We start from the raw sequence: 19,158 nt of genomic DNA, 5'->3' as shown, positions 1-19,158 counted from the left end.
TTGTCCTGTTGAAAAACAAATGATAGTCCCACTAAGCGCAAACCAGATGGGATGGCGTATCGCTGCAGAATGCTGTGGTAGCCATGCTGCTTAAGTGTGCCTTGAATTCTAAATACATCACAGACAGTGTCACCAGCAAAGCACCATCACACCACCTCCTCCTTGCTTCACGGTGGGAACCACACATGCGGAGATCCTACTGCATCTCACAAAGACTTGGCGGTTGGAACCAAAAATCTAATTTGGACTCATCAGACCAAAGGACAGATTTCCACCGGTCTGTCTATTGCTTGTGTTGCTTGGCCCAAGCAAGTCTCTTATTATTATTGGTGTCCTTTGGTAGTGGTTTCTTTCCAGCAATTCGACCACGAAGGCCTGATTCATGCAGTCTCTGAACAGTTGATGTTGAGATGTGTCTGTTACTTGAACTCTGTGAAGCATTTATTTGGGCTGCAATTTCTGAGCCTGGTAACTCTAATGAACTTATCCTCTGCAGCAGAAGTAACTCTGGAACTTCCTTTCCTGTGGCGGTCGTCATGAGAGCCAGGTTCATCATAGTGCTTGATGGTTGAAACTTTCAAAGTTCTTGACATTTTCCGGATTGACTGACCATGTCTTAAAGTAAAGAATGACTGTCATTTCTCTTTGCTTATTTGAGCTGTTCTTACCAAAATATGGACTTGGTCTTTTACCAAATAGGGCTATCTTCTATATACCACCCCTACCTTGTCACAAAACAACTGATTGGCTCAAATATATTAAGAAGAAAATAAATTCCACAAATTAACTTTTAACAAGGCACACCAGTTAATTGAAATGCATTCCAGCTGACTACCTCATGAAGCTGGTTGAGAGAATGCCAAGAGTGTGCAAAGCTGTCATCAAGGCAAGGGGTGGCTACTTTGAAGAATCTAACATAAACAAATCAAAATATATTTTAACACTTTTTTGGTTACTACATGATTCCATATGTGTTATTTCATAGTTTTGATGTCTTCACTAATATTCTACAATGTAGAAGATAGTAAAAATAAAGAAAAACCCTTGAATGAGTAGGTGTGTCCAAACTTTTGACTGGTACTGTGTATGTATGTATGTGTGTATGTTGAACAAAAATATGAATGCAACATGTAAAGTGTTGATCCCATGTTTCACTAGCTGAAATAAAAGATCCCAGAAATGTTCCATACACACAAGCTTATTTCTCAAATGTTGTGCACAAATTTGTTTACATCCCTGTTAGGGAGCATTTTTCCTTTGCCAAGATAATCCATCTACCTGACAGGTGTGACGTATCAAGAACCTGATTAAACAGCATGCTCATTACACAGGTGCACCTTGTGCTGTAGACAATAAATGGCCACTCTAAAATGTGCTGTTTAGTCACACAACACAATGCCATAGATGTTGCAAGTTTTGACGGAGCATGTAATTGGCATGCTGACTGCAGGAATGTCAACCAGACCTGTTGCCAGAGAATTCAATTTCTCTATCATGTCTGTAATAAGGGCCTTTGTGGGGAAAAACTCATTCTGATTGGCCGGGCCTGTCTCCTCTGTGGGTGGGCCTATGCCCTCCCATGCCCAGCCATGGCTGCACTCCTTCCTAGTTGTGAAATCCATAGATTAGGGCCTAATAAATGTATTTCAAATGACTGATATACTTCCATGAGCTGTAACTCAGTAAAATCTTTGAAATTGTTGCATGTTGCGTTTATTTTTTTGTTCAGTATATAAACAAAAGTTATTTCAAACGAGCAAAGATAGACAGAGACACACTCTTACACACACATACAGTACATGTAAACACTCCTGCACGCATTCTGCAATGCATTAGTCACAAAGTAAGGAGTATGTGTTGGCATCCTCTCAAAAACAGATTCCGTTATTTCACTCTTCCCCTGTCTATTAATATAGTATTTGTCTGCAAGAGTGCATGGGAGCTTATGGATACAATCAAAGCTGCACACTTGCAGAGGGGGAGGGAAGTGGGGATAGATTTCTGGGGCATAAGAGTGTACCTGTCTGTGCCTGTCTGACAGATTCTCCAGAACGACAATCATAATCACTATTAACCTTGCCACTAATCAGAAAACACAGAGCTGGTTCAGATATCATATGCAGGTTGGCGTTTATTATCAGTAGTCTTATCCTGGAGGCAGAACTTAACTATTTCCCCTTAGATAGGGCAGCTGCAAAGTCAAAATTACCTATATTGTAAAAATGTATGAATACAAAAATTATATGTTTGGTCTTCATTTAAGGTTAGGATTAGGTTTAGCATTGTGGTTAAGGTTAGGATTTAGGTTTAAAATCTAATTTTATGACTTTATGGCTGTGCCAGCTAGTGACTGCTCAGCAGAGCTGCCTCCAGAACAAGATTCACGACAAAAAAAACACTAACATGCATATCATACGCATGTCAAAATCATAATTACAACAATTTTTCCATCAGATGTGGTCTGTTCTGCAGCCAGAACTGACATGAGGGAGTGAGAGAGAGAGAGCGCAGCGCCAGGGCAGCATGCACAGATTTTATTTGAGGAAAATAGAGTTCCATCACTGTAGTGGCTGTTGAAGACATTTCTGTTCATAGAGAGGCAAAATTCCTCCATTATGCCAAATCCTAATGTGGAATAACCACTGGCAGTCTGGGACAGTGACTGACTGTACTGGAGTGGTGCACAGCTCATGAGTCATGATCTAAGGAACGTCTGCTGGTTTTAATTTGTCTCTGGCACTTACTTCCTCAATAGATTTATTGGAAGGTCCATTCATTGTTGTCAAGGTATTAATCAGTGGCTTATTCAAAGATTGGGACAAAACCAACCTGAACAGTCTGGCTCTCAAGGACAGCATGCATGGCCTGCCTACTGTATCTACACTTCCACTCTGAGCAAGAGGGGGGTCTACTAATCTAACACAGATGGTCATATTGTTTTAAGATGGTCATACCATGGATCATTTAGCTGTTTGATTTTGAATTTTAGGACCCTTGTAGGTGTGTATATATATACAAATATTTGATGAGACATTGAATTTGGCCTTACTGCTACTAGCCTATAGAAACACATTGAATGACACATTCATACATGGTAAATCAGATAGGCAATACAATAAATCAAAAGGAAGTGTGAACTGACACAAGTGATGCATTTGTTACCATTTCCAATATATAGGGGTTCACAGCGAAGCTATTCTTAGATTTTTTAAAATTTTTTGACATCGTCAAATAACTCAAGCATATATTGTTTACTTTTTAAAAATTTGGCACACAGAAACTAGAGGCCATGAGTAACCTGGTAAAAAAAATGGCACCGACTGGCCTGTAGGTGGAGCTGTTAGAAGGGTCAAAGATCATACCACCAAGACATGCTAACCTCCCCTGTTATTGGTAATGGTGAACAGTTAGCATGTTTTGGGGGTTTGATCTTTAACCCTCTAACTTTCTCACTCATCATTATTCACAATTAATTCAGGATTATCCATAATCATGGTAGTATCCACATTAATGTAGAAGTGCTCAGAAACATATGCTATTATTATTTATAATAGTGACTCCAAAATGGCACTACATTATTTACCATTAATTTCTATTGGGCACAAAATTATCTGAAACACAATCAAAACTAACTGCAAATGCAACTAAGTTTGTAGTCACAAGCTTGATGTAGTCATTGTGCAGTGGTGGAAAAAGTAACCAATTGTTATACTTGAGTAAAAGTAAAGATGTCACACCCTGATCTGTTTCACACCTGTCTTTGTGATTGGCACCACTCCCCTCCAGGTGTCGCCCATCTTCCCCATTATCCCCTGTGTATTTATACCTGTGTTCTCTGTTTGTTGCCAGTTCATAGAACCTACCAGTGTTTGTTTCCCTGCTCCTGCCTGTTTCTTGCTCCTGTTTGCTAGTCCATCCCGGTTTGACCGTTCTGCCTGCTCTGACCCTGAGCCTGCCTGCCGTTTTTGTACCTTACCCCACCTAACTGGATTATTGACCCCTGCCTGCCCTGACGCTGAGACTGCCTGCCATTCTGGATCCTTTGCACCATCTCTGGATTATTGACCCCTGCCTGCCTTTAACCTGTCGTTTGCCTGCCCCTGTTTAGAAATAAACTTTTGTTTCTTCAACACTGTCTGCATCTGGGTCATACCTAAAACGTGATAAAAGATACCTTAATAGAAAATGACTCGTGTAAAAGTGAATGTCAGCCAGTAAAATAGTACTTGATTAAAAGTCTAGAAGTATTTGATTTTAAATATACTTAAGTATGAAAAGTAAATGTAATTGCTGAAATATACTTAAGTATCAAAAGTTAAAGTATAAATAATTTCAAATTCCTTATATCAAGCAAACCACACAGCACCATTTTCTTGTTTTTTAATTTACGGCTAGCCAGGGGCACACTCCAACACTCAGACATCTGTACAAAGGAAGTCTTTGTGTTTAGTGAGTTTGCCAGATCAGAGGCAGTAGGGATGTCCGCTTGATAAGTGTGTGAATTTGACAATGTAATGAGTACTTTTGGGTGTCAAGGAAAATGTATGGAGTAAAAAGTACATTATTTTCTTTAGGAGTGTAGTGAAGTAAAAGTAGTCAAAAATATAAATAGTAAAGTAAACATACTGCAAAAAACTACTTAAGAAGTACTTGAAAGTATTTTTACTTAAGTATTTTACACCACTGCCAGGGCATGCTAGGAATATGGGATCAAATACTAAACATTTTACTACTTTATTTATAAGAATCTGTAGGGGGGGGTCAATTTTTACCCCTACCCTTTTGAGAGAAGAAAATAATACTTGTTGAACAAAATCTCTTTCTCTGAGCAATTGTATAAGTATAAAATATTATTTCCAAATAATTTTTTACATAAAATATAGCTCAGCATTTGAATTCATTATTTAATAAAGTAATTATTGCTCATCTTTATCAAGGGTGTCAATAATTTCGGACCCCACTGAATTAGTCTCTAATGAATTTGACAATGAACAGTTGCTGCATTCAAAATAACGCTGAAAATATCTCACAAATCTTAACATAACCCATTAGTCAAATTGACCCCAGAATTAGTGTATAAACTCAATACATTAAGTAATGACTTTAAGAATGATTACCAGCTGAAACAAATCTACCTGCAGCACTAGACTAAACTTCACATGCGTCATCCTTGGTATTGAGATAGACATGGTCATGCTTTCACTGAATGCACATAAAGGAAGATAGTTCCTGCATGATAGAGTGCTTGATTTGTTACCCAACTGATCTTGTGTCCTTTCTGTCATCCTGTGAACCCCGTTCATTGCTGCTTGCAGCTATATCTCACAATTATTTTCTAAATGAATCAACATAAGCTTATAAACATTTTGCTCCCAAAAACCCTCTTGTGAGTGAAAGCAAAGAGAGCTGACACGGTCCACGAGAAAAATGAACTGGGGCTATTCCTGCGTTTTGCACAGAACAGGTCATGATGCCTATGCGGTGTTGTAGGCCTATGACCTGAAATTGAGAGCGGCTCCCTTCGCTGTTAAACTGTTAAAATTCAGACCTGCCAAACTCATTTTCCCCCTCACGTTCCAGCTCGTCCAAAGACACAGCGGGACTCCTTTCTGGAGGCGCAGCCGCGCCTATACCCAAATCCAGCGACCAAAGCAAAGGCGAGATAAAGTTTGAGAGAACGGAGTAGTTTACAGCTTCACCGAAATGACAGCCTACCGGTGAAACGTTTTTGGGGAGAAGAGGTGGAAACGGACTCCGGACGGGAGGGATAGAGCACGGACGGGAGGGGAGGGACCCAGTGCGCTGATGGACTGAGAGACAGATAGTTTCTAATGCACACTATCTCCTCACCCCTCTCCATATGACCGTCTCTCTCTGGCGGATGATGTAATTGTTTTCTATGAACCTTGCCTTTCTGAAAGCAGTTATATTTTCAATTTCCAAGTAGCAACTACAGCGCATATATTCCACGCATCTCTCCTGTCTCCTGTGGGACGGGTGGCGAGGGAGGGTTGGGAGAGACGGGCGTTGAAGATCTAGTGAGGGGTCTCAGCGGGATATTGCTGCATTTCGGTGATTCCCAACGGTAAGTGAACGCTTTTTTAAACTAACAGCCTATCCAGACGCAAAGTTTTGATCCCTTTCTCTGTCTCGGAGAGATGCCAAAGAGTTACAACACAAAATGTCACGTTGCAAACTCCGATACAGTGTTTATTGAGAGCTGTAATTTGTCCGGAAAACTGACCTTTCCCTTTTGAGAAGCGCGTCGTAATTGTTTCCTGGGGTTCTGTTCTGTGGAGCTATCTGATGATTATTTGCTGAACATATAGTCTTACATTATCATTAAATATTTTAGTTTTACCCTATTTAATTCGCCTGTTTGTCAGTTATTTTGCTATACACTGTAGCCTTGTTCTTAGAATAGTTGTTCAGCATTATACATATCTTATGACCTGATTATAAACTAGGCCAACAGAGTCAAAAGTTTTACTCATTCAAGTAATTAGACCTATAAAGGCAAAATGTGTATAATTATGTTAGTGCAAAAAAAAAGCGCTAGAATACATGAAGTAGCCCATCTGTAGAATTAGCACGTATTTTCATTTTCCACAGTTTCTTGTGCGCTTCTTCTTGTAATGCCTTCCCTCACCAATCGCCTCTCACGCTCTCAATTTTACAGCCGCAGGGCAGTTGGTCGTTGCACAGGGATATTGAATTCTTTAGGAATGTTATTTGCCCGAAGGCACAGCAAAGCGTCTTCAATACTAAAAAGTCCATGGAAGTAAAACTGTATTTGTGGAAAGGGTTGTAGCCGAAATTACGTGACCTATTAACTTTATAAGAAACAAGAGAGTTTTTTTGTAGACGTTTGTAAATGACGAAACCGACCTACGCAGCTTTAAAAGAAACCAGAGAAAAGATTTTGTGGAGGTTGATAGTTTATTAGAGTCAGGTGGTACACACTAAAAACAAATGGTTCTATATAGTGCCAAATAAGGGTTATTTGACTCGTAACGATAGCGGATCCCTTTTGGGTGCTATACTAGAACCCTTTTTTGGAGGTTATTTAAAGAACCATGCTCATATGGATCTAAATTGAACCTTTATGGTGCTTTAAAGAACCCGTTCCTAAGGTTCTATATAGCACAAAAAAAGTTTCACTATCGTTACAACCCTTGTTAAAACCCCTATTGGTGCTGTATAGAACCCACCGTTCTCTATTTCAAAAGGTGCTAGAAATAACATTTTGAAGAACAATACAGGGTTCTTTTTTCGTATTTAGCCATGTTATATGGTCAAAATGGCATAGGTTTCTTTATTGTGTTAATTGTCAAGTTGAATCAGGTGTGCTAGCTCTGGAACGGCTGGGGGTTCCTGAGGAGAGGTTTGAGAACCACTGAGCTAGACAACAGTTGACACAAGGCCACACGTTAGTCTTTCACAAGGCACTGTCACTGGCCATTGTCATATTTAACATGTCATGGCATTACACAACAGATTAGAAAAACTGGAATTAAACTATGTTCTTAGCAAACATCCAAGCAGACATCTCCCCTCTCTCCCCCTCGGTCTCTTCCCTTCTCCCTCTCGGTCTGCTGGGCTACTTTGAACCAAGCAAATTGTTTTTCTCCACTTGGCAAAGCCAGAGCCAATTCGGCCATGTGAGAGCACAGCTCAGTGCAGGTCATTACCGTGTTTAAATGGATTACTGAAGAAGAGGATACAGAATGCTGCAAAACAGCAACTGACTATATTAAAGCTATGTAATCCACCATATAATGGCACACATTTTACAATTTGGTTTCTTGTGCATAAACAGTCTGCTATGTAAAACAATATACATTAAAGACTTAACAACAGGTAAAGTAGGCTAGACCTATTATAACAATATATATATATATATATATATTTTTTTTTTTATCCTCCTTAAGGTGCAGTCATGTGGCAAAGAATTGTGATTTGCTGCGCGCTGCTTGCGCTCTGTTCAGCAGCACCGCCCGCTCACATCAACCGTCTGGCGCTGTTCCCTGACAAGAGCGCTTGGTGCGAGGCCAAGAACATCACACAGATAGTCGGGCACACCGGCTGCCAGCCTCGCTCTATCCAAAACAGGTCAGTGTGGAGCACACACACACACACACACACACACACACACACACACACACACACACACACACACACACACACACACACACACACACACACACACACACACACACACACACACACACACACACACACACACACACACACACACACACACCTGCCACAAACTCAAGTCCATACAACACAGCACACATGCACAGGCATTTGTTTTCAAGAGGGTGAATGACTCCTTTTAATAACTGAAAGCAGGAATGAAGTTTGACTTTGAATGGCCAAATTACCCCAAAATCACCCTAATTTGAATGTGCACACAGGGCATCATAACTGTTTTAGGATTTCCACACACGGGGAACATTTGTTACCAGGGCCCGTTTTTTTTGCCTTTAAAAAAAGCATTTCATGCTATTCTACATTACATTTACATTTAAGTCATTTAGCAGACGCTCTTATCCAGAGCGACTTACAAGTTGGTGCATTCACCTTATGATGTCCAGTGGAACAACCACTTTACAATAGTGCATCTAACTCTAAGGGGGGGGGGGGTTAGAAGGATTACTTTATCCTATCCTAGGTATTCCTTAAAGAGGTGGGGTTTCAGGTGTCTCCGGAAGGTGGTGATTGATTCCGCTGACCTGGCGTCGTGGGGGAGTTTGTTCCACCATTGGGGTGCCAGAGCAGCGAACAGTTTTGACTGGGCTGAGCGGGAGCTGTACTTCCTCAGAGGTAGGGAGGCGAGCAGGCCAGAGGTGGATGAACGCAGTGCCCTTGTTTGGGTGTAGGGCCTGATCAGAGCCTGAAGGTACGGAGGTGCCGTTCCCCTCACAGCTCCGTAGGCAAGCACCATGGTCTTGTAGCGGATGCGAGCTTCAACTGGAAGCCAGTGGAGAGAGCGGAGGAGCGGGGTGACGTGAGAGAACTTGGGAAGGTTGAACACCAGACGGGCTGCGGCGTTCTGGATGAGTTGTAGGGGTTTAATGGCACAGGCAGGGAGCCCAGCCAACAGCGAGTTGCAGTAATCCAGACGGGAGATGACAAGTGCCTGGATTAGGACCTGCGCCGCTTCATGTGTGAGGCAGGGTCGTACTCTGCGAATGTTGTAGAGCATGAACCTACAGGAACGGGTCACCGCCTTGATGTTGGTTGAGAACGACAGGGTGTTGTCCAGGATCACGCCAAGGTTCTTAGCGCTCTGGGAGGAGGACACAATGGAGTTGTCAAGCGTGATGGCAAGATCATGGAACGGGCAGTCCTTCCCCGGGAGGAAGAGCAGCTCCGTCTTGCCGAGGTTCAGCTTGAGGTGGTGATCCGTCATCCACACTGATATGTCTGCCAGACATGCAGAGATGCGATTCGCCACCTGGTTATCAGAAGGGGGAAAGGAGAAGATTAATTGTGTGTCGTCTGCATAGCAATGATAGGAGAGGCCATGTGAGGATATGACAGAGCCAAGTGACTTGGTGTATAGCGAGAATAGGAGAGGGCCTAGAACAGAGCCCTGGGGGACACCAGTGGTGAGAGCACGTGGTGCGGAGACAGATTCTCGCCACGCCACCTGGTAGGAGCGACCTGTCAGGTAGGACGCAATCCAAGCGTGGGCCGTGCCGGAGATGCCCAACTCGGAGAGGGTGGAGAGGAGGATCTGATGGTTCACAGTATCAAAGGCAGCCGATAGGTCTAGAAGGATGAGAGCAGAGGAGAGAGAGTTAGCTTTAGCAGTGCGGAGCGCCTCCGTGACACAGAGAAGAGCAGTCTCAGTTGAATGACTAGTCTTGAAACCTGACTGATTTGGATCAAGAAGGTCATTCTGAGAGAGATAGCAGGAGAGCTGGCCAAGGACGGCACGTTCAAGAGTTTTGGAGAGAAAAGAAAGAAGGGATACTGGTCTGTAGTTGTTGACATCAGAGAGATCGAGTGTAGGTTTTTTCAGAAGGGGTGCAACTCTCGCTCTCTTGAAGGCGGAAGGGACGTAGCCAGCGGTCAAGGATGAGTTGATGAGCGAGGTGAGGTAGGGGAGAAGGTCTCCGGAAATGGTCTGGAGAAGAGAGGAGGGGATAGGGTCAAGCGGGCAGGTTGTTGGGCGGCCGGCCGTCACAAGACGCGAGATTTCATCTGGAGAGAGAGGGGAGAAAGAGGTCAAAGCACAGGGTAGGGCAGTGTGAGCAGAACCAGCGGTGTCGTTTGACTTAGCAAACGAGGATCGGATGTCGTCGACCTTCTTTTCAAAATGGTTGACGAAGTCATCCGCAGAGAGGGAGGAGGGGGGGAGGGGGAGGAGGAGGATTCAGGAGGGAGGAGAAGGTGGCAACGAGCTTCCTATGGTTAGAGGCAGATGCTTGGAATTTAGAGTGGTAGAAAGTGGCTTTAGCAGCAGAGACAGAAGAGGAGAATGTAGAGAGGAGGGAGTGAAAGGATGCCAGGTCCGCAGGGAGGCGAGTTTTCCTCCATTTCCGCTCGGCTGCCCGGAGCCCTGTTCTGTGAGCTCGCAATGAGTCGTCGAGCCACGGAGCAGGAGGGGAGGACCGAGCCGGCCTGGAGGATAGGGGACATAGAGAGTCAAAGGATGCAGAAAGGGAGGAGAGGAGGGTTGAGGAGGCAGAATCAGGAGATAGGTTGGAGAAGGTTTGAGCAGAGGGAAGAGATGATAGGATGGAAGAGGAGAGAGTAGCGGGGGAGAGAGAGCGAAGGTTGGGACGGCGCGATACCATCCGAGTAGGGGCAGTGTGGGAAGTGTTAGATGAGCGCGAGAGGGAAAAGGATACAAGGTAGTGGTCGGAGACTTGGAGGGGAGTTGCAATGAGATTAGTGGAAGAACAGCATCTAGTAAAGATGAGGTCAAGCGTATTGCCTGCCTTGTGAGTAGGGGGGGAAGGTGAGAGGGTGAGGTCAAAAGAGGAGAGGAGTGAAAAGAAGGAGGCAGAGAGGAATGAGTCAAAGGTAGACGTGGGGAGGTTAAAGTCACCCAGAACTGTGAGAGGTGAGCCATCCTCAGGAAAGGAGCTTATCAAGGCGTCAAGCTCATTGATGAACTCTCCAAGGGAACCTGGGGGGCGATAAATGATAAGGATGTTAAGCTTGAAAGGGCTGGTAACTGTGACAGCATGGAATTCAAAGGAGGCGATAGACAGATGGGTCAGGGGAGAAAGAGAGAATGTCCACTTGGGGGAGATGAGGATCCCAGTGCCACCACCTCGCTGACCAGAAGCTCTCGGGGTGTGCGAGAACACGTAGGCAGACGAGGAGAGAGCAGTAGGAGTAGCAGTGTTATCTGTGGTAATCCATGTTTCCGTCAGTGCCAAGAAGTCGAGGGACTGGAGGGAAGCATAGGCTGAGATGAACTCTGCCTTGTTGGCCGCAGATCGGCAGTTCCAGAGGCTGCCGGAGACCTGGAACTCCACGTGGGTCGTGCGCGCTGGGACCACCAGGCAGCGGCCACGCGGTGTGAAGCGTTTGTGTGGTCTGTGCAGAGAGGAGAGAAGAGGGATAGACAGACACATAGTTGACAGGCTACAGAAGAGGCTACGCTAATGCAAAGGAGATTGGAATGACAAGTGGACTACACGTCTCGAATGTTCAGAAAGTTAAACTTACGTTGCAAGAAATCTTATTGACTAAAATGATACAGTGCTGCTGAAGTAGGCTAGCTAGCAGTGGCTGCGTTGTTGACTTAGTTAGAAAGTGTAGCTGGCTAGGTAGCCTCGGTAACTGGCTAGGTAACCTCGACAATTACTCAAAACTACACAATTATCTTGACAGCAAAGACAACTATGTAGCTAGCTAACACTACACTAACCAAGTCGTTCCGTTGTAATGTAATAGTCTCTACAGTGCTACATCATTTACATGTAATACCACACAAATTACCGAAATCAGTGGCTACTCTCACAAACTGATATCAATCTGGTCTTTAATTCAAACAAACAATAGCCCAGGCCAATTAAGCGTAACATATTGTACAGTATGAGGAGGCAACATATATACAGTGCCTTTGGAAAGTATTCAGTCCCCTTGACTCTTTCCACATTTTGTAACATTACAGCTTTCTTCTAAAATTGATTACTTTGTTTATTTTCCTCATCAATCTACACACAATACCCCATAATGACAAAGCAAAAACAGGTTTTAGACATTTTTGCTAATTTATACAAATAAAAATTTACTGAAATATTACATTTACTTAAGTGTTCAGACCCTTTACTCAGTACTTTTGGCAGCGATTACAGCATAGAGTCTTCTTGGGTATGATGCTACAAGCTTGGCACACCTGTATTTGGGGAGTTTCTCTCATTATTTTCTGCAGATCTCTCAAGCTTTGTCAGGTTGGATGGGGAGTGTTGCTGCACAGATATTTTCAGGACTCTCCAGAGATGTCGATCGGGTTCAAGTCTGGGCTCTGGCTGGGCCACTCAATGACATTCAGAGACTTGTCCCAAAGCCACTCCTGTGCTTAGGGTCATTGTCCTGTTGGAAGGTGAACCTTCAACCCAGTCTGAGGTCCTGAGCGCTCTGGAGCAGGTTTTCATCAAGGATCTCTCTATACTTTGCTTCGTTCATCTTTCCCTCGATCCTGACTAGTCTCGCAGTCTCTGCCGCTGAAAAACATCCCCACAGCATGATGTTGCCACCACCATGCTTCACCGTAGGGATGGTGCCAGGTTTCCTCCAGATGTGACGCTTGGCATTCAGGCCAAAGAGTTCAATCTTGGTTTCATCAGAACAGAGAATTTTGTTTCTCATGGTCTGAGAGTCTTTAGATGCCTTTTGGCAAACTCCAAGTGTGCTGTCATGTGCCTTTTACTGAGGAGTGGCTTCCATAACAGCCTCCACTCTTTGGGAAGGCTTTCCACTAGATGTTATAACATTGCTGTGGGGACTTGCTTTCATTCAGCCACAAGAGCATTAGTAAGGCCGGGCACTGGTGTTGGCCAATTAGGCCTGGCTCTTAGTCGGCGTTCCAATTTATCCCAAAGGTGGTTGAGGTCAGGGCTCTGTGCAGGCCAGTCAAGTTCTTCCACACCGATCTCGACAAATAATTTCTGTATAGACCTTGCTTTGTGCATCGGGGGCAATGTCATACTGAAACAGGAAAGGGTCTTCCCCAAACTATTGCCACAGTTGGAAGCACAGAATTGTCGAGAATGTCATTGTATGCTGTAGCAGCTGCCGAATCCAGATTCTACTGTCGGACTGCCAGATGGTGAAGCGTGATTCATCACTCCAGAGAATCAATTTCCACTGCTCCAGAGTCCACTCCGGCTGACGCTTGGCATTGTGCATGGTGATCTTATGCTTGTGTGCGGCTGCTCGGCCATGGAAACCCATTTCATGAAGCTCCTGACGAACAGTTATTGTGCTGATGTAGTGAGTGTTGCAACAGAGGACAACCGATGCGTACGCGCTTCAACACTGGGTGGTCCCATTCTTTGAGCTTGTGTGGCCAAACACTTCGTGGCTGAGCCGCTGTTGCTCCTAGACATTTCCACTTCACAATACAGCCTTTAAAGTTGCCCGGGGCACCTCTAGCAGGGCAGAAATTTGACGAACTGACTTGTTGGAAAGCTGGCATCCTATGATGATACCACATTGAAAGTCACTGAGCTCTTCAGTAAGGCCATTCTACTGCCAATGTTTGTCTGTGGAGATTGCATGGCTGTGTGCTCGATTTTAAACACCTGTCAGCAACAGGAGTGGCTGAAATAGCCGAATCCACTAGTTTGAAGGGGAGTCCACATACTTTTGTATATACAGTACCAGTTCAAAATTTGGATACACCTACTCATTCCAGGGTTTTTCTTTATTTGTACTATTTTCTACATTGTAGAATAATAGTGAAGACATCAAAACACATATGGAATCATGTAGTAACCAAAAAAGTATTAAACAAATCAAAATATATTTTAATTTCTTCAAAGTAGCCACCCTTTGCCTTGATGACAGCTTTGCACACTCATGGCATTCTCTCAACCAGCTTCCCCTGGAATGCTTTTCCAACAGTCTTGAAGTTTTAAACAAATCAAAATATATTTTATATTTGAGATTCTTCAAAGTAGCCACCCTTTGCCTTGATGACAGTCTTGCACACTCTTGGCATTCTCTCAACCAGCTTCATGAGGTAGTCACCTGGAATGCATTTCAATTAACAGGTGTGCCTTGTTAAAAGTTCATTTGTGGAATTTCTTTCCTTCTTAATGTGTTTGAGCCAGTCAGTTGTGTTGTGACAAGGTAGGGGTGGTACACAGAAGACAGCCCTATTTGGTAAAAGACCAAGTCCATATTATGGTAAGAACAGCTCAAATATGCAAAGAGAAACGACAGTCCATTATTACTTCAAAAGATGAAGATCAGTCAATACGGAACATTTCAAGAACTTTGAAAGTTTCTTCAAGTGCAGTCGCAAAAAACATCAAGTGCTATGATGAAACTGGCTCTCATGAGGACCGCCACAGGAAAGGAAGGCACAGAGTTACCAGTGGTGGAGAGGATGAGATCATGAGAGTTACCAGAGTCAGAAATCGGCAATTAACTACACCTCAGATTGCAGCCCAAATAAATGCTTCACAGAGTTCAAGTAACAGACACATTTCAACATCAACTGTTCAGAGGAGAATGCGTGAAGCAGGCCTTCATGGTTGATTTGCTGCAAAGAAACCACTACTAAAGGACATCAATAATAAGAAGAGACTTGCTTGGGCCAAGAAACATGAGCAATGATGAGTCCAGATTTGAGATTTTTGGTTCTAACCGCCGTGTCTTTGTGAGACGTAGAGTAGGTGAACGTTTCCCACCGTAGAGTAGGTGAATGGTTCCCACCGTGAAGCATGGACTGGGAGTTGTGATGGTGTGGGGGTGTTTTGCTGGTGACACTGTCAGTGATTTATTTAGAATTCAAGGCACACTTAACCAGCATGGCTACCACTATCATTTGTTTTTCAACAGGACAATGACCCAACACACCTCCAGGCTGTGTAAGGGCTATTTGACCAAGAAGGAGAGTGATGGAGTCCATCATCAGATGACCTGGTCTCCACAGTCACCCAACCTCAACCCAATTGAGATGGTTTGGGATGAGTTGGACCGCAGAGTGAAGGGAAAGCAGCCAACAAGTGCTCAGTATATGTGGGAACTCCTTCAAGACTGTTGGAAAAGCATTCCAGGTGAAGCTGGTTGAGAGAATGCCAAGAGTGTGCAAAGCTGTCATCAAGGCAAAGGGAGGCTAATTTGAAGAATATATTTTGGATTTGTTTAACACTTTTTTGATGACTACATGATTCCACATGTGTTATTTCATAGTTTTGATGTCTTCACTATTATTCTACAATGTAGAAAATACTAAAAAGAAAGAAAAACCCTTGAATGAGTAACTTTTGACTGTTACTGTATATATATATATATATATATATATATATCATAGGCTACTAAATAAAATTCCCTGTGGCACACGGACTCACTAATGATGAAGATAAAGCCATAGGCTACTACTGCTGTTTCCTAAAAATTGGGAGCTGTTGAGAAAAAAATATTATATTGATTCTACAGACAGATTAGTCTTCATTTTTCAGGAGTCGGCTTTCCAAACTTTATGTTTTTTCACGTGATTGTATTTAGAAATGTACAATAGGCAACCAACCATAGAAATATAATCCATAGATGGCATTTCCCATTCAAGTCAGGACTGGCTGCCATTGCCTGTGTACACACAAGTTTAATAGTCAAATTGCAAGGGTAAGAGGTTCCAAAACCCTTCTATGGATTATATGTCTATGGCCACACAAGTTTAATAGTCAAATTGCAAGGGTAAGAGGTTCCAAAACCCTTCTATGGATTATATGTCTATGGCCACAATGCAACAAGTTGTATATTTGGTGGCCAAATTGTAGCCTTCCTGACTGTAGTCAACTGCTAACTGACAAAATAAAGGAAACACTTGAGTAAATGAGGGATACAAATAATATGTCATGGTGTGGGGTGCATTTTCCTGGCATGGTTTAGGTCCACTTGTAGAATATATGCCAAGGCGCATTGAAGCTGTTCTGGCAGCTCGTAGTGGCCAAACACCGTTGTGTTGGTGTTTCCTTTATTTTGGCAGTTACCTGTATGCGCTTATGATAAAATGTAATCCACAGTTATTTTTTAGAAACTATTGATCCTCTGTGGCTAAATTATGCTCTCACTTGAACATTCATAGCGGGCTCCTGTGGTTGGATAAAGCAAATATTATAAAAACAATTATGTGTGAGCCACTGACTCACAATTGACCAGTCACATTTATCTATTATGCAGTTACCCAATCAAGAGCCCCCCAGTTAGTCATGTGTCCCCCCTACCCCCTCTCCTCCCCAATCTAATGATTAGCAGAGCAGCAGCAGGCTGTCTACACTCATTGAAAGCGGGCTCCTGAATCCTCCTGTGGTTGGCGGTTGCAGTAAAAAAAATATATAGAGATGACTTGTATAATATATACCGTATATATTTCCTTTATTTAATTATTTTTACATGTTATTTTTTTTGCTGCCTCTTGGGCCTCCCACGGTCCTGGGCCCAAGCCCCTGCGCTAATCTGGCCCTGTGTGTAATGGTCACCTCCAGAATATAATCAGCCATGAAATATACAGATATCAAAGCTGAATGGTGACATCTTCCCTCTTTCTCTTTCCTCCCTCTCTCCCCTATCATTCCAGGGCGTGTCTGGGGCAGTGCTTCAGCTACAGCGTCCCCAACACCTTCCCCCAGTCCACTGAGTCCCTGGTGCACTGTGACTCCTGCATGCCTGCACAGACTCAGTGGGAGGTGGTAAGTACACATGCAAACACCTATATGCACGTGCACACACACACACACACCAGCTAATGTAACACTACTCTTTGAATATAGACACTTCCACAAACCCCTAATACACCTAACCACACAACCCCAGTAGCCTACAGAAACACACGACCACAACCACAATTGGTCCTGCATTTAATTCATTCGAGGTTTTTCTTGTCCTCTGTCTTTAATGGGCCTGCCTGTTTAGTAGCCAGGGATTCCAGAGTCCTGGAACAACAAAGGCCCTGTGTTGAGGTGTATGTAGTTTAAAGAGCAGACAGAAGGTAGGATAGGAGTGGGCCTGGGACCACAGTTGAGGTTACTTCATGCCTCGAGAAAGAACTTGATTGATGTACTGTATATAATATTGAAAAAGGAAATGTGCCTTATCAGTCCAGCGGCTGATAAATTAATTATGACTATGATTATGACTATTTTGGATCCACAAAGGCATGCCTTTGATACCGGATAACATTTTTGTGGATTTTTATAGCTTGACTAAAAACAGTGCTCTGAGCATAAAAGTGTGCTAATTGTTTTCTCAAGATTGAATATTCTGCCGTTTCCAACCATGACGGTGCATTGTCAAATTATTTCAGATCCAGCCTCCTATTGTTGGTCTGGCAGCTGTGTCAAGCTTGACTGATTTACTGAAATCACAACATTACTCAGAGCGGGCTACATTGTTTGAAGATGGATGCAGAGGCTTTGTCTTAAATCTCTCTGCCAGAGACTGACATGTGTGGAAGACTCTAGGCGAAAGTCCTGGCAGTGCTTTGTCTTTGTGTGTGTGTATGCATGTGTGCGTGTGTTTGTGCTGAGGGGGCGGGGCGAGGGGCGCATGTGGCATGTGTGTAATGCATTGTGCGTTGTGTGAATAGGTGACTTTGGACTGCCCGGGCAGTGATGATGCTCCTCGTGTAGATAAGCTGGTGGAGAGGATCCTCCACTGCAGCTGCCAGTCCTGCAGTAAGGAGGGAGCCCAGGAGGGGGCACTGATGCAGCTCTACCCATCAGAGAGTGCCCAAGACCCCCCTATCCTACCAGAGAGCCACCACAGCGGCACACACTCTCAGCACGCTCACACACACACAGAGCCACACACACACACATCTGATGGAGGGTAGGTCGCTCGATCACCACTGACACTTCCTCTCTCGCCATTCCTGATTCTTCTCCCAAACCTCTCCACAAGTTGTTTCTTCTACACACAGCACTTGATGCATTTCCCTTCTCTTCTATCCAACCTCTGTTTCTTCATTCAACAGCTTAAAAGCACTTTGAAAGTAAAACTTCACTTCACATGATAACTGCTTATAAAAGCACATGCAACCAAGCTCCCTCATGCTGTACTCTTCACAAGTCAACCACAGTATAAGTGAACACATACAAAGACACAAGCTTATCTAAACTGTTTTTGTCATCTGACTTCTCACTTAGGAGGACAACAAATATAACAATCCTACACACACGCACATATGCACCCAGGCATGCACTCTGACGCAACTATAGACTTTTGAAGCTGTAGTCTTATATCTGTAAATCTGTCTTAAAAAAAATGTATTAAAAAAAAGCATAGAGCTACAAAGTTTCTTGCCTTAATTTGTGTTTATCACCAATTTGCATTAGTATCTGACCTAATGCTATATGTTCCAATGATTGCTTCTCCTATGAGAATAAAGCTATTTTTGTTCAATCTTATCAATGCAGTTCTATCTGTTATGATTTACTTAATGCCTTTTTGTCTATTATTGTCATAATGTGGTGGGAATGTGATCTTGGACTAGTCAGCTGCCTATGTTCATATACATGTTTATGCTGCTCTCTGTTGGTGCAAAGAAGGTACTGCAGAGGGCATGAATGAAGCAGCATGCATGTGCTGTAAATGCAATAGTCCTGTGATCAGAAGAAAAGAGACAAATGCAGCATTTGGATACAGAAGTGTAAGGATATGAAAACATGTTGCAGCATTTTCCATCAGTTTGCATTGGCTACCTCTCAATCCACAGTCCTTCTCATCTCACCTACATAATTTTCATCTAGCAATAATATAGGCAACTAACACCATAGTGGTTCTGATGTTTACTAAAGTACAGAGGCTTAGGCTGTGTGTGTTATGATCCTAACTGTGGACTTTAGATTTGTGTGTATTGGGCAGGTTTTCATCCTCACTCCTCTCTGCCTGCAGCAGTCACCATGGACACCGATGTTGTTCTAGAACAGAAACGGATTACTGATAAATAACATACAG

At 43.4% G+C, this 19,158-nt stretch overlaps 1 protein-coding gene across 1 annotated transcript; it reads left to right on the top strand.

The window, feature by feature from the left end:
• Positions 1 to 5,711: 5,711 nt before the first annotated feature.
• LOC139559363 (neuroblastoma suppressor of tumorigenicity 1-like) lies at positions 5,712 to 18,608 on the top strand. The gene is made up of 4 exons (XM_071375312.1): positions 5,712 to 6,085; positions 7,932 to 8,112; positions 16,781 to 16,892; positions 17,789 to 18,608. The coding sequence occupies exons 2-4, from the start codon at positions 7,940 to 7,942 to the stop codon at positions 18,032 to 18,034; spliced, it is 531 nt and encodes a 176-aa protein (XP_071231413.1). The 5' UTR covers positions 5,712 to 6,085; positions 7,932 to 7,939; the 3' UTR covers positions 18,035 to 18,608.
• Positions 18,609 to 19,158: the final 550 nt, after the last annotated feature.

The sequence above is a fragment of the Salvelinus alpinus genome, chromosome 2, assembly GCF_045679555.1.
Source record: "Salvelinus alpinus chromosome 2, SLU_Salpinus.1, whole genome shotgun sequence".
Lineage (NCBI taxonomy): Eukaryota > Metazoa > Chordata > Actinopteri > Salmoniformes > Salmonidae > Salvelinus > Salvelinus alpinus.
The sequence above is the reverse complement of the archived record's forward strand: the minus strand, read 5'-3'. Positions and strand labels throughout refer to the sequence as shown.